General features: G+C 36.7%; 1 protein-coding gene, 1 long non-coding RNA gene and 1 other non-coding gene across 6 annotated transcripts in view; 1 reads left to right on the forward strand and 2 right to left on the reverse strand.

Annotated features, from left to right (window-relative positions):
* Positions 1-24: 24 nt before the first annotated feature.
* Positions 25-1140, reverse strand: LOC131671786 (uncharacterized). The gene is made up of 3 exons (XR_009302571.1): positions 1023-1140; positions 827-955; positions 25-449 (listed from the first exon to the last, which is right to left on the reverse strand). It is a non-coding gene; the product is annotated as an uncharacterized LOC131671786 (long non-coding RNA).
* A 2840-nt stretch (positions 1141-3980) lies between these two features.
* On the reverse strand, positions 3981-4101 carry LOC131671803 (U6atac minor spliceosomal RNA). The gene has a single exon (XR_009302573.1). It is a non-coding gene; the product is annotated as a U6atac minor spliceosomal RNA (small nuclear RNA).
* Positions 4102-9592: 5491 nt separating this feature from the next.
* Positions 9593-16189, forward strand: part of LOC131671767 (beta-1,4-glucuronyltransferase 1) — a 44972-nt gene continuing 38375 nt past the window's right edge. For 3 of the 4 annotated variants that reach the window (XR_009302570.1, XR_009302569.1, XM_058948457.1), the window contains exon 1: positions 9593-9810. Coding sequence is in view for 2 of the 4 variants with exons in the window: in XM_058948457.1 (XP_058804440.1) it covers positions 9748-9810 (63 nt within the window). In the remaining 2 variants the exon portion in view is untranslated. Of the gene's footprint in view, positions 9811-13264; positions 13480-16189 lie in introns of all 4 variants that reach the window. The other variant, XM_058948458.1, reaches the window with a different exon arrangement.

Genomic DNA, 16189 nt, shown 5'->3' on the forward strand with positions numbered 1-16189 from the left:
TTTCGTACTCCAGTTGATTATTTCTTTATTTAATATTCAAAGTTGTCAGTTGTGAAATTTTTAAATTATATATAATTATATATGTATTTCATCGTGTATTAGAGTATTTAAGTTCGTTTGCAAAACTGTCGGTTTATAAACAGCCCCTAAGTTGACATAAAAAAATGAGAAAGGTGGTATGAACGCGCGCTAGACGTGGCTACTACGCGTTAAAATAATGTAGAAATAATTTTTTTGATTACAGCATGAAATCTCATTTGTAGAATTTTCCGTTTATTCCTGAATCCGTAATAAAAAAGTAATTGTTTGAATATTGCATGATTTTGGTGTGACCCTCCCGGACTCCGCATATGATATCTTATCTCTACGTAGAATTTTCCATCTGTTTGAATCCAAGGAGAAAAGTAGAGATTTCTTATTAAAAAAAACATAGATGATCCCGGAACAACCTTGAAAATCAAGTTAAAGATTAAGTTTACGTCATTATCAGTTAACCTTTAGTGAACTATACAACTGTTTATTTCTGAAAATTATTATATATAATATATAATATATTATATATTATATATTATATTGCAAAGTTATATATTATTATTATATATTATATATTGCAAAGTTTTATAACAATGTTTCGGATATATATTATTTATCTGAAACATTGTTATAATATTTTGCAAAGTTTACAGTTGTCCTATTGCCCACGATCAAATATGACACGCTGTACATACACATGCGCACACACGTACATATATAGTAGGATAAGTTGGTATTTGTATTGTATTTTTTTTTACTTTCAAAATAAATATTCGAATGAGGTTAAACTAACCTGTTCGTCCGCACATATATCCCTTTTTGAACTTTATTCGATGAATAATTCTCTAACAGAAAATGTCAGTTTACTCATTAGAGTCTCTGGAGAATGCGGCAGTTTCACTGTTGTACGTCCCAGAAGCATCTAAAATAAGAATCAGTAGTGAGTAATTAATGGAATAATTTATTAATATTTTAATTGGTTATATGACCTCAATTGATATTTGTTTTTTATTATTCATTTGCAGATATTTGATTATAATTCTGATCATCAGAAAATTACATAAATCTTATAAAATTAAATTTACTAAAGTTGAGTTATTATAAAAAATAACACGCATATCTTCCAAGAAAACATATATAAACAATTTACATCTTGTACAAATCATATCGATTTTCCGTAGTTAAGAATATTAAGAATATTCAAATGTTTTCACAGAGTTCAAATTGAAAGCATGTATTTGTGAGGGAAACTCGTCTATAACAGTAGCAGCAGCTAGAATAACCGCATTTCGTTTCTTGTGACTCGCTTGGAAAATGCGTCGGAGGCACGAGAAGTCATCGTTGACGACAAAAAGCTTAGTAATACGCTACTGAGGCAGCGGCTCGGATCTTACTTGTAGCACTATCATCGGAGATTGCGTAAGATCTCTATAATTTATAATATTTCTTTAATTGAACGACACTCATGTTGTTAATTATTATTTTTTCCTCATCGTGTTTTAATGGAATTGTTTTTTCTTTATCCTTTTTTCCGTCGGGGGAATAATGAACAAGTGTGAGCATGTTTTCATGATAAGAGACTTTTAATTTTGGTAAAAGCTGCTGGCTGAATATGTAGAATTTTTTCACGACTAGAAAAATTTTTTAATGACGTTTTTATGAATTTCTTTTTCGGATGAGCTTTTCCCATGAACAGAAATATTCATTCATTTAGAAGATTTGATGCCTACATCTTTAAACTTTTAATTAATGAAGAAGAATTATGATTTCTATTCATTCTCATGTTCATTTTCAAAATGAATATTGTGATATTTTTCTTTGCAATGAACTCTTGCAAGCCTTTGATCGATTTATTTTGTATGAAATGTACGGCGTCGTAAAACATTATATCCATTATTAAAGTAACTTTATATTTGATCACTATAATATTGTTAGACTAAAGGAACATGGTGTAGTTGAAAATAACAAAAGATAACATATTCATTGAATTCACACGAAAGTAATAATATCTCCTGAAAGAAACTATCGAGCCGTATCAATATCGAGCGGTCAGCGAGAAAAATAAGTCACGTCGGGAAACTTCTCTCTCACTCAATAGCTGCAGCAGCACCAGCAGCACCAGCAGCACCAGCAGCGGCAGCAGCAGAAGCAGCAGTAGCAGTAGTAGTTGTAGAATCCTCGAAGGACAACAGTATCCTATCAACTTACGGTTGCGACCATCACGAAGCAAACCATCGTCTCAAGGTCTATTGCCTGCAGCCTCCGGGGAGGATCAGAAGTCAGATCGAAGGCTCGATCGAAGCGAGATTATAGGCCACTTGAGCAGGAGCCACTCGCCGAGGCGACGTTCCGACCTTGTACTCACAGTGACTATCAACAGATCACGGCTGCTATTGCGCTTATTTTATCTAAGTCACTGCCACCTAATTCTGACATTCGTTTGACTAATATGAGTTTATTGTTAAGTCTATGTATGATGATGCGTTTTATATAGTAACTATAATTATTTAAGAATTATCTTTTGTATCAATATAACGAATACCAATATTATTTATCATATCATGCAAAAAATAGTTTAACTGAACTAAAAGTTTCGTAAAACGATCAATTTTTGATTAGTGCCAAAGATCACGTATAAATAACATCCTAAATCAATGTTAGGCACACCTTCAAATAACTTTTTTTCTGGCTTCTTTTATCCTGAACAGTATTAGAAAATACAAGCCATTGATATTTTTGTGAACTTTTCTTGTTAAATTACATAATTAGCCAGAATATGAAGTTTTCAAATAAAATTGTTGTCGCGACATTCAGAAACTTTGAGAAAATATATTAATCCATTAGAATGGTTCATCATACTGATATCAGATAACGTAAACGATAACTACGAGTATAATATAAAATAAACTTTCTCTTGAAAAATTTTCTCAATCTTTGATGTCGCTCTTTTCCTCCTCTCTTGGTAAAGCTGAATGGTAACTCTACGATTTCGTTTTCAACTCCAGAAGCCCAGCGAGGGCATGACGTGGCATCATAAGTTTCACTTCAGAAAAACTACAAAACAGCCATGTTAGTGTCAGTTCGAAACTTATAGCGCTCACACTTGAAAAGAGAGCAAAAGAAACGAAGCGACGAAAGACTCGGACTCAAGCCAATTAACCGAGGCAGCCATCAAAAAGGTATATTTCTCGCCGAGAGAGAAATTAAAGCATCAATGGTAAGGCAGCGCTCGTAGAAACAAGCGCGAGCTTGCGTCTCTTAATGCTTTGCAATAGATCCGGGAATTTCATGCAAGAGCAACTACCCGAATCTAATAAAGCGTAGAATGCGAGAGAGAAAGGAACGGGCGCTGCAGAGTGTTCGCTTCCTTCTCGCAAGCTTTGCGCAACACCATGTTGTGAAGCCCATTCTTACTCTCTCTCTCTCGCTCTTTCTGTCTCGTGCTTTCCGTATAGCGTTTAATCTAATCCCAGCCGTTTCGTGCATGCATATTCACCTATTCATTTCATCCATATCCTACTGTGAATTTGTTCCACTTTACTTATACGAATGTCAATCGAATTCCACGCTCCTTTATTCTCGCGGTTTTGAGCAGGCTCCATTAGAGAAATTCTCTGTGATCGCGTGTCTGAAGACTGAATCATCTTTTTTGTGTAAGTAGATCGCTATCGAAGATAAAATGTAAATGGCTTTTTAAACTGGACTACAGACATTGTAGAATGGAATTTAATTTAGTTCATCCTTTGAGGTTCGAAATTCCGAATGTTACAGGAATTAACTCTTAAGTGATTCATTTGATGTGTAACTAATCAACTGATATCGTATTAATTAACATTAAATAATTAATATTAATTGGTTTTTTAAGTAAATTCACAATATTTATTGAATGACATTATTTAATTATAAAGTATTATCAAAAAACTGAAACTGGTGGTCAACCCTTGAATAAAATAAACTGAAAGCAACGATTTATCCGTACATATTTTTAAAAATGTTTGTGGTATTGCAAGCAATGTGTGTTTATCCTTGTTTAGGGGATCATTAAACTTCTCTCCTTTCTAACATTTTAAAATCTGGATGAACGTTTAATCAAGATCCATGAAAGAAACCTCCTGTAATCTCTTTTCTATTTCATATCCCTCAGAACAAATCCATCTCGAGTATATATTTTCACAAAAGTGCTTTAATTAATTAGCCTTAGTCAGCATAAACAACGCGACGACCGTAAATAACAGATTAGCTTGGCAAACCAAGTGAGAGAGATTTCTCTTGTTCATAAGAATAAGTCGGTCGAGTGAGAGAGAGAGAGAGAGAGAGAGAGAGAGAGAGAGAGAGAGAGAGAGAGAGAGAGAGAGAGAGAGAGAGAGAGAGAGAGAGAGAGAGAGAGAGAGAGAGAGAGCAGTGCAAACATAGCACGTCCTCGCGGGCGTCACGTTAATAATTATTAATTACTCAGCAGAGGAAGTTCTGGTCGGCAATCGCTTATTCGTCGGCGAGAACTGAAATTTCGCGCCACTTGTCGTCTCAACTCTGTGTCTCTCAGGAGCTTTAATGAAGCGCGCGCTCGGATCCTCTACCGACTAATGTCCATAATTATTTCTCTCTTCTAAGAGCACCCACGAAGGTGCTTTAATTAATATTCTACCCGGCTTGACCCTTTCCTTTCGGAGCACTGTCATAATGAAAGACTTACATTAATTGTCGACAACCTGCCATTACACACATTACGGTAAACGTACTTGCTACACAGAAAATGTCCTCTTTAATTTTTAGTTGAAGTTATCTGCTATTGCTTTACTTATTTACGATTGAGTGACTTTAATATATTTGACTATATATATATGATATCGAGTTGTCGATAATCTTTCATTAGTAAATTTAATTTAATGGATCTATAATTAGGTAGAGACTTTCATTTTTATTTTTGTTATCTTAAATTAACTTATGTTATATTGACCCTCAGGTTATGGCAATTGTACAACTGAAGGATACTTAGCAAGATTGAAAATTTTAATTTGTGTCATACGTATTTGAAAATCATGACTACAGGCAGACAGAATAAAAGGAAGAATAGTATAGGCGTAGCAAATTGCGCGTGCCTGGGGCCCAATAGTGATGGCGTCTGATTTGTCGACAAGCGGAAAAGAGAAAATTCAGAGTCAGTTTCAAGTCGAAAACTACCCATTGTTTGAAACAACGAGTTCAAAATAAGTCACTCTTGTCATTATATGAACGTGTGTATGCGCTTCATCTTACCATTGTTGAGTGGAAATAAACCGGCTAAATATTATAATTGTTTGAATAAATTGTGTGAAAATAGCAAGTGTACACATTATTTAACTTTTGCTCTCAACCTTCTCTTAACATACATTTTCCCTTTGATGTTATAAAGCCTTTGATGTTAGATTTGTTCAGAATTCACACTTCATGTGTTTCTGTGGCCACGATTTTTAAAATGAAACCAAATTCAGCAAAAGCGTGTTTGCGAAATAATATTTCCTCGTATTACGTTGCATTGCTCTAATGGATAAAAAGTGAAACCATCGTAGTACGCATCCGTTTTCTGTTACATACATAAAAAGACTTGTATTAATAAAATACAGGATTTCGTTTCTGCAAGTTTATCGTGGTATTAACGAATCATGAACATATAAATAACAAAAAAAGAAGTCATTGGTAGGTTACACACAGACACACACACACACACATGCGCGCGCGCGAGTGTGTATATGTGTATATGTATACACCATAAACTCGATGTATGATGAATGCAAGACGCGCGGAGAGTAATAATTTTCAAGCCAAGCAGCTAATCAGATTACCAATAGCGTCCTCTAAAGCCGGAAAAAATGAACAATCTTATGACGAGTAAACCTTTTTCATCAAGTAGCCCTCGTCAGGGGCAGGTTTTACATGGAGACATGGCAAGTGCCGCAAACCGTTCACGCACAATAGCATCCAAAAGGAGTAACCCTTGCAAGATATTAAAGGCTGACCTAAGAATTTTTTGCCGTCCGTTAATTGGCAACGATATTGAGGGAGCATTTAATTGGCAATTACGCTAACCTCTAAGTGGCCCTCTAACTCCCTCTCTATTGCATACGATCTCTTTTTTATTTTATATCATAACCATATTATATCAATAGGAGACAAAGCTAATGGATGACTCGTTTTCCTTTGGCGCATTGGTAGGGAGAGAGAGAGAGAGAGAGAGAGAGAGAGAGAGAGAGAGAGAGAGAGAGAGAGAGAGAGAGAGAAAGAGAGGGAGAGAAGAGTAACCGGAGAATATGCCTTTGATCTGACAGGTAGGCAAGCATGGCGTATAATTAGCAATAATTGTTACAGGTATAGCTTCTCTTCTACTGGCATTATGTACATTCGATTCCTCTGCTTGCTTCCATTTGTGCAACGCTCTTTTTTTCTGCCTCTCAGCGCTCCACTCTTTGATATTAAATTTCATTTTCACAGCTGCTCGATTTTCTTTCTTTTTGTTGATGCGCGCGCCGTCAAGTGCCTCGTAATTTGCGAAGGTCCCTTTTATTCGATGTCGCGTAGCAGCAACTTACATCAGCTCTAGGAGGACGTCTTAGCGACGTGCTAATTAGACCTCCGCAAAGAAAGAGGGTTGAGTGAATGAGAGAAAAAAATTATTAAGCGAGCTCGCACTACTACTACTACTTCTCGTGAAGGTTGGCTCGATGTACGTGTATGATGCTGCGTACTATTATGAGCCACAAGTTCAATAGTACACGCACAAAGCGCCGACCAGGCCGTAGCCACATAGTGCCACTGTCAAATTACCTTTAGATTTTAACCTGGCGTGTTACGCAAAGAAAAGATACATTTAAGGGCACCACCAGTACTCTCTTTATTTTAAAAACGCTTTATCGATATATGTTGGAGAGTACCTGATACTACAATCGGTATGAACATTCCCATTGGGGAATGTTCTATCGTAGGTCAGAGATTGGCTTTTTTTGCGTGCTGTTTATATATTTTATAAATATTCAGGTTGTACCAAGTTTCGCAGAAAAGTTTGTACTATATAGACAATATTCGAACCAATTTATCATGGTAATAGGTACTCTTCTGAAGAGCGTTGCATCACCAACGCGTAACTCTTTCTGTTATTTATTTAACTACCATAGTTGTTTTAATTGCAATTCCCAATGAGTAAAGTCTGTATGAAATGCAACTTCACTTTAATACACGAGTCAAAGTAATATAATTTTTAATGTTTTGTTCGGCTAAAAATTAAGAACACCGAACAAAAAACATAGTTTTGGTAGCCTGAGTATGAAAATGAAAACATAAACAGGGTCTATATATAAAGATTAATCTCTCAAGTGCGGAAAACTTTCTTATTCTTTGGAATGAACAGCAAAAAAAGACAGAATGAAGAAGATACGGGAAAAGTTAATGGTGACGAGTAGAAAGAGCTGCTTTGTAATAAATGTGCAACGAGCTATATTCGACAAAGTTGAGCGCGTAAATTTTCCAAAGCAATTCAGCGCACGCGCCAACTTTCCAAATCATTAAGCTTTGAGTTGATGGGCTTCAATAGGTAAAGAGACGCTTTTTGAATTTGTTTACGTTCCACGCGAAAGATCACAATCGAATGCTGATTTTGCTCTTTGCAGAATCTCAACTCGTCGGAAGCGAGTGTGGAGCCAAATAGTCGAGTCGCCTCAAAGGTAAGCTTTCTCTTTCTCATACATAAATGTGCACATTGACAATCAAGAGAAAGTTTGTTATTAAAAGAGACAAAGCCAGTAACGGATAAATCTACTGAAGCAAGTGTATTGCTGACTGTCAAAATACAGCGCATGACAACAGTAAGAAGGGAAAAAAGACGGTTACCAGGATATCGAGAGGATCCACAAAGAAGGAAGAGGAATACGAATAGACGACGAATTTGCACGAGCTGAGCAAAGAAACATTTCAATGAGAAAAGAATGATAGATGAGCTCGTTAAGCGAACTCTCTTGCTCGCTTGCAAGATAGGATTGATCAGAGTGTTTTCGTAAAAGTCCTATTATTGTCGAAGAGAAACCGGGCAAGTTTTTCGACAAAATCGATCATTACTACTCTTTCCGGCCCGAAAAAGAGGCGCGGTGTCTTTGAACGATGACCGTTCGAACGATTTATATACGCATTGAACAGACGATTATGTACGGCTCATTCGTGCATTATTGTTAACCTGAATTACTGCACTACGTCTTCTCTATTCTGATCGCCTTTATACTCCGCGTCTCGATCACATTCGATTCTCTTGGGCTCATCTCGCGTCATGTCCCATGTCCTGCACACACGTGGCAATAAATCGTCTAGGTCGCAATTAAATCATTATTTCAATTTGCCGTGGGCGCTGGCTCTCGTTCTTTGCGCTCCAAACGCACATCGACGATAAATCTACGCGTGCAAGCGCTCTAACTTGTCTAAATGTTGCTCCTGCAGCCTGCACTTAGTTGTTTAAAAGTGTATTATACGCAGAGCGGCTGTTTGGTGTGCCGTACAGCTGAGCGTCCACAGATTGATCGTATAACCGAACGACCAAGCCAAGCCAACCCGAGCTTCCGCAAAAATATCTCTTACGGAGTACAACGAGAAGGCAAAAGGGAAAGACTGATGGTGCGAGATGTGATTAGATTGGAAAGGAAGCTTGCCGTCGGCGCCGACGCAGGCCACGAAAATAATGACGTGTACATTGGAGCGCTCACAGAGGAGGGAGCCGCCGAAGCTCGATCGCATAAAGTAGGCTCTCAGCGGCATATAACTATCGATTGTACGCGTTTGCGCCTCAAATACAATAGCCACGCTGCGTCACGCGCAATCAACATTTGTCAAATCAACTATGCAAATTTGGATGCTGACTCGCGCTAAGCGCGAATGCCAGAGTAATAATAACATTGTTCAACTTTACGTGTAGCCTTTTTGCCGTCGATGCTTTACGAATCATTTATTTATCTAATAGACTACTCGACATACTCGCTCATGTGCGTATGATTAATTGGCTAGCTGATTGGGATGCATTTAGCCGAGTGTGCGTATATATGCGAACGAACGTGAGAGAGATTTGAGAGAACTTGCGCGCGCACGTCATGATAAGCTTAAAAGCAGCCAATGTTCTTTCATACTCTACTATTGGTAGCAATTGCAAACGACATTTTTAATCGTGGATTACGCAGCAAACGCGATCTTCGACATTTTCACGATACATATCGAACATTGGGATCTGTCGCTCTGGTCTATGCACGCTTATGCTAAGATCCTGTCTCAGTTGCAAGCTGAATAATTCATTCTTTCACGAAGAAAAACAAATAAGGAGCAAAAAGAGCTTGCAATATACCTGTGCTTAGCAGCCGAGGAAAAAAGTGGCAATCACATACATATTAAAGCAGTTTAAATACAGCCGTCGCAAGATTGCCTTTTCTGCCCTCTTTTTAGTTTTTGGCGTGACTCACGATACCACGCGTGCCAGCACATTACGCAGGGGCCAAAAAATCGATCGTTTAGCACTGGGAGGACGCGCGCGCATCCGCGCAGACATGGCGGCGAGCATTGCTGGCACGGTGGTGCCGAGGTGCGTCTAGGAGTTGGACCAACGGCCTGAATTTTCGTACGCACATCCGCTCGGAGAACGTCAGCGGGGGCTTTAGGGTCAGGAACGTGAACTGCGCGAAAGGATTCGGCAGGGTCGAAATAAAAGTCTGAATGTACGCCGAGCGACAAGCTGAGTACTGTCGTTTTGCCTGTCGACATTCATCAATGGTTCAGGTCAGTTGCTACGCTTATTCCTTGTCGACTCGCGTCAAAATGGGCAAATTTCGATTGAGAATTGTTTAGCTAGTGAGAGAAAGCTCAGCTGTGCTGTTCGGTGAATTGTTATGTGTTGGTTGCGCATGCGCGAGTTTGCCGCCAATTTTCAACGTTAGGCAACTTTCCGAATGCACGCAGTCACGTCAAAGGCTCTTGTTAGTTACGGACGAAGCTTCTCTTTCGATGTACGACGCTTCAGTCATCGAATTATTATGTTATGTTGCATCCGTAGCGTCCCGAGGCAACAAAGCTTAATTCGTTTTACTCCTCTATTTTTCTCTGTGTGTAGACCTACCTATACGTGCGAACAACAGAAACCCTTTTGACTAAGGCGCGAGAAGCGTGAGGAGCGCGAGAGTCACGAGAGGCGTGAGAGGCGCAATAGGTGCGAGAGGCGCTAGTTTATTGAAAATCTCTAAGTTTTGGACACTTGTGAGCGGCAAGTTGCTGGCCTATTCGGAATAATAGATATACATTCAGATCCTGAGATATGTGACTTTTTATTTTTTAAGATTAACGATTAAAATGATTTTCTAAAAGCTATAATATCAAGGATTTTTTGACTGCTGCGAAAGTGGCGAAACTGACTGGAATAAATTATTTCTGAAAAGTATGGGTAAACTGGTTTCGTATCAAATACTTTTATTTTTCATCGAACTTTACGTCAATCTGACAATACAATTCTTTCTAAAAATGGTTTTATTCGTTTTCTTTCACTTCCTTAATTCGATAAAATATTCCAAAAACGAGCCATTTAATTGATTTAAAATCACTCATGCATCATTCATTGGCTTTTCTGAAAATTGAACACCACTTGTCCTCTCCCTTCTCTTTTTCCCCTCAACATTTATGAGATGCTCCTTGTTACAAATTCAAAGCGCTTGCAGAGCTGATGTAAAATACACAGAGTAGACTTCCGGATAGTCGGATTTTCATTTATTAACTCTCCCTCTCTCTCGCGGGTCACGCCACGAATAATTTTACATGCGGTACTTACATAACTTTCCGATGGTGAGAGCCGTTTTACATCGAGCGCGAGCTGGATTCGATTGTTCAATCATTTACAAATGTTTTTATATAATTTTAATGTTTTATTTTAACAATATTTATACATGGCATTCATCCAAGGAGTTTCGGTTTATTTCAGCGCTGAAAATCGATTGATTAAATTGCCTGGAACAAATAAATCTTCTTTCAAGCGAGAAAAAACATTGCTAACTTATTCCCACTTCCGCTCCTTTATTTGTCGAACACGTCAGTCAGCTTTGGACAGCAAATAATGCTCTTGGGATTATTCGCTTCGTTAGTAAAGTTTACATAAAATATCACGGTAAAAAAGCATCACCAATAATTCCTCTAAAAAAATTAAAACTGACAGTTTTGCGTCCGTGCCATTGATTGTTCAGCATATGTGAAGTCCTTTTTTTCCGTGCGATATTTTGCATCTTTATGTGTATATATCCGGCGGCGTACTGCAGCCATTAATTATTCTTTTATAATTCAGGCGGTCGCCACCATCCACGAAATAAACGAAATGTCAGAGAGTTTGAAACGAGGGAAAAAGGAAAAAAGCCCCGTACAAATCAAAATCCTTTATTCATGTGCTCTCTCTCTCTCTCTCTCTCTCTTTCTCTCGCTGGTGATTTTCAAATTTTAACGAGTCTAGTGCGTTCTATATACATATATGCCACAATGCATAAAATTATCTTTAATGGTTGAGCGAATGACGCCTGGCAGAGGGAAAAAATACGAAACAAAAAGAGGATTAAAACAATGTCGAGTTTAATGATTTTTAAGGCCGTTGCAATATAAGTGGGTCAGTCGCGTTGACAAATAAAACTGGAATGCTTGATGTAGCTCTCACAGTGACCAAAGTGAGTGAATTAAATACAAAACAATATACGTCACTTTGGATTCCCGATAAAAGTCTCTCTCGACATCGAAACTCCGCTCATGGATTAAATGTAAAACGTCGATCGCAACTTGACATTTCTAGCGGATTTTCGCGAAAAAAGACGGAAAAAAGACGAAAAAAGCGAGAAAAGAAACCCTGATGCCGTCGTCGTTGTAGGTGGGCAAAAAAGGACTCATCGCTAACGAATGGTAAACGTGATTAGATATTCAGCAGATAGTTGAATATATGACCGAGCGTGTCCGTGTCTTTGTTTTTATTTAATTTTATAAAGCTCGTGCCCATTTTCTTCAGATCTCGTGAGCTATTTCAGACTTTAATCAACGTTAGACGTGCAAAACGAAGAGGGGAAATAAGTATAAGAATTAAGAGAGTTTCCGTCGTCACTCATTGACGAAAGACCCTCGTTTGAATTTTTTTGAGCATAGCTCGCAATGCATTATGAAGACTTGCGGCAATTAGACTTGTTCTCGTGTGCCCTTTTCTCGGTCAGCTCTAATTACGAGACTCGAGAGCAGCACGACAAAGTAAAATTAAAAAAGTGACTCGCGATTCTGAAACTCTGCTCGCGCGCTCTCTTGCTCTTTTAATTTCGACGATCCTTTGTTGCACAAGTCAGGTATATATGTATGGCACTCGTGGAAATGCTGCACAATTGGCTGCGGACGCACCGGCACTACGTCATTCATAATTGTGCCTCTCTCTCTCTTTCTCGCTCTCTCACAGTCCAAAAAAAAACGGGAACGCACGCTTCCGCTACTACTACTCGCAAAATAATTGTGCCGACGGCGACGACGATGTGTTTAAAAAAAGTGTCAACAGGGCCAATCTTCGTTATTTAGGTTTTGCGGTTTAAAAAAAATTGTGTGTCTAGTGGTCACTTTTCGACACGTAGATTGCTCTTTGTATGTATTTTTCACGACGAAAAAGTATACATGTTTATATGCAGAGCCGATAAGGTTTTCGCAAATTTTATTGAATCGTAAAGCAAATAACGATATCATGCTGCCATAGCTTCGAGTTCATAGGACGTTGTCAGGAGAGTCATAAAAAAGATTGCACACGTTAACAGAGAGTCGACTCACTGTCATGCAAATTCCCGCTCACTAGCGAAAGTATAAAAAAATGTTTACTTTAATACACTGCCGCATAATACGTTGACGTCCAGGCGGTGCGGGATTCATTAACATTAACTTTTGCAATAACAAAAACAAGAAAAAACAAAATTAAACGCGAACCTGTTGATTGATCTGGCAAAAAAGCGCAAACTATTATTAAACAACAGCGACACACAATGCCTGTCATTTGGTGTCAGGAACACGTGAAGCTCGTAAGAAGAAGATTTTTATTTCTCTTACACTCAATCGCCCAGCCTAAAGTTTCGCAGTAAAGGAAAAGAAAGATCGTTGCTAATTATCTTATCGACGAGGCCGGGCGAGTTTCTTGTGTATCGCTTTGGCAAAATTGCAAACGAGCTCAAGAGAAACTTGTAATTTACAGCCAATCCGTGCGGCTGATTTGCCGATAGTTTTTCTCCTAGCTAACTTGGAAATCGCTTCAGCCGAACTTTGACTGCGTTACCACGCTAACGGTCGAGACGGTGCAATATGCGCGTCGCACTATAACAAGATGGCATTAGTTACTTTCTCGCGGTTTTTCTCCGCATACCTGTTTGCAGAATTTCCAACGTGGCAGAGTTCATGTATAAAAGCGAGGTGAGTGAAATTGTTTGGTTTATTCAACGTATTATTTGACATTTAATTAGCTTTTGGCATCGTCAGGATTTACGCTTTAGCGAAACTCATTTTCGCCCACTGCAAGTAGTTAATAAGGGTTTGAATTTATTTTTGTTATCGCGCTTTTTTATCTTCAAAGTTACAGCCTCCTTATAGGGATACTTTTTTCAAATCTAGCAAGTTATTTTATACACCTTCGTTGAATAAATAACGAATCGCATGTAGGTAAAAGTTCTTTTTTGCTTAGCAAAATTCCTACTGAATTGCACTCCTGCCTTTAAATTCAATGCACAATCTCGTGTCTTTCGTAAAATTTCTTTCGCCTAGATAAACGTAAATTCGATATTAAAAGCAATAATACCGTGTGAAAAGGAAGCTTCGTACAAGTATTCAAAATGTCGGTCATGGAAGAGTTGGTTTCATATAGAAAAGCGCTTTACAAATTCAATGTGACTTTTCCGAGAAATGTTTATTTTAGTATTTATTGATTAACTTTGAGATATGCCGTAAAAATTATTTCTGCAACTTTTCTAAATTTTTATATACCTCCATATCAACAGATATATTTTTTAATGGTTTTTCAACTATTCATCTGTGACCATTTGGATGGTTTATTTACATTTATAACTTAAATTTTAAAAAAAATTTTAATAAATCAACGATATTGAATACACCAAAAATCAATTCACAGTATTTTACGTGAAATATAAATTTACAATTCTCTTAATTGTTCATGATCTAATTGATTGAGTATAAATAGATTAAATCGATTGAGTCTAAACGCCTTAGCTTATTATTTAGTGCCGATTTACATATAACAGTGACTTACGTGTCGTACATTCACTCAATTAGATAACGAATAAAATGTTTTTATTCGGTCAACTATAATTTTTAAATATAAGAGCAGACGCGTTCCGTACGCTATTATATTATTTTTATTTTTATTTTTATTGATATCTTTAACATAACTTACTATTTTTTCAAATGTAGATTTTTAATTTTTTTACCAACCATATATTACAGCGGAAAAATCTGTATAGTCAAACAGTTCTACGTTTCCAAATTTATGATTTATGATTATGACATTTATTTCAATCTTACACATTTAAGAACCAGATTATCGATTAGCAATAGAAAATAATTAGAACAATTTCAAAGCATAACCTCTAACTTACTTTTACGAAACAATTTACTCGATACTAATGTCATAAAATTAATGTTAAAAGAATAATACTGTAGTCTATTTTTTTTAGTTTTATGATCTTATAAATGATCCATATGAATTATGGTAAATTGAATTTTTATTACTAAAATATCAACTCGAAATTACACATATACGTTTATTTGTTGCTACATAACAGTATATCACGTTACCGTATTTCAACCAATCAGATCACGAATAAAATGATTCAACATGGCATCCATCACTTTTTTAATAAGAGGAAAAAAAATAAGGAAGAGAACAGAGGATAGGCCGATTGATCGAGCTCTATGATCAAATAATTAAAAAAAAAAGCGCGACATTGATTAATCAACACAGTCAATCGGATTAGCTTATTAAACAAACCGATATTTCAAATCAATTTTTCATATCGACGAGCTTATTGTGAGCTTATTATAACCAACCTCCGCAACCAAATATAACCTCTCTTCATTGATAAATGTAACCAATAATAAAACGTTAACATATCGCATGACGTCATTAAATGCCTTACCCTGATTTTTTAAAAACGGATTTACAATATTTTACTGATTAGCTGGTATTCATCACTAACCTAGAGAAAGAAATTTCCTGTTGTTTGTAGGAATCATATGTACTATTAATTTAACCTAAAGAACAAAAAAAAACTTGATAACAGAAATATATATACAATAATATAAATAACATTGAGTTTTTGTTATAGAAGCTTAAATATTTTTTTACTAATTGTTTTTCTTTTATGATATAATTAGCAAATAGTAGGAATGAAAAACAAAAATAGAAAGGGTAATCAAATAAATCTCATAAATTAAATTAATCAGACAGGTGATTGAACGATTGAACGGTCATTAGATGAAGGCATGAGCTACTATACATAAAGGATGTGTGTGGGTGTTATGTAAATAAGTCAAACAGTAAATTTGTATTCATAATGTAACGGTTTAGGTTTATAGGCATAAACACCTCCTCGGTGGCGAGGAGAAAAGCCGTAATGGTAGCAATCAATGTATGTAAATAACAAAGAATGGTGAATACTATAAATAAAGATCGTTATATATTGAATCTCATTTGAGGCTCGCATAGCCGATTATATGAAACTGACGAAGTAATGGCTATTTACTTTTGATGATTGAGAGCTCTCTTACCTTAACCTGTCGACGTATATAGATATATATGTGTTTTGATATATGATGAGGTGATGCCAATGTGGAAAGGTACACGTAGATCCAACGTCTTGAAAATGAGACAGCCTTTACTACCGTTGTTGTTACCGATCTGGAGGCAGAGTTTTAGCAGTATTTAATGTATTCTGTCTAATTAAAAAGCATTGTATATATAGTATATTCCTTATGAATTTTAATTTCAACATTTACGAGTACACATTTACACTTACTTCATATCTACCAAGAGACATATATAGACTGTTTTATCGATGTTTAGTAATTTACTAATATTTAAACAGTTAACTACATTTCAAGTAATGCATTC

Source organism: Phymastichus coffea, unplaced genomic scaffold (genome assembly GCF_024137745.1).
Source record: "Phymastichus coffea isolate CEN01 unplaced genomic scaffold, Cenicafe_Pcof_1.1 PCOF00135, whole genome shotgun sequence".
NCBI lineage: Eukaryota > Metazoa > Arthropoda > Insecta > Hymenoptera > Eulophidae > Phymastichus > Phymastichus coffea.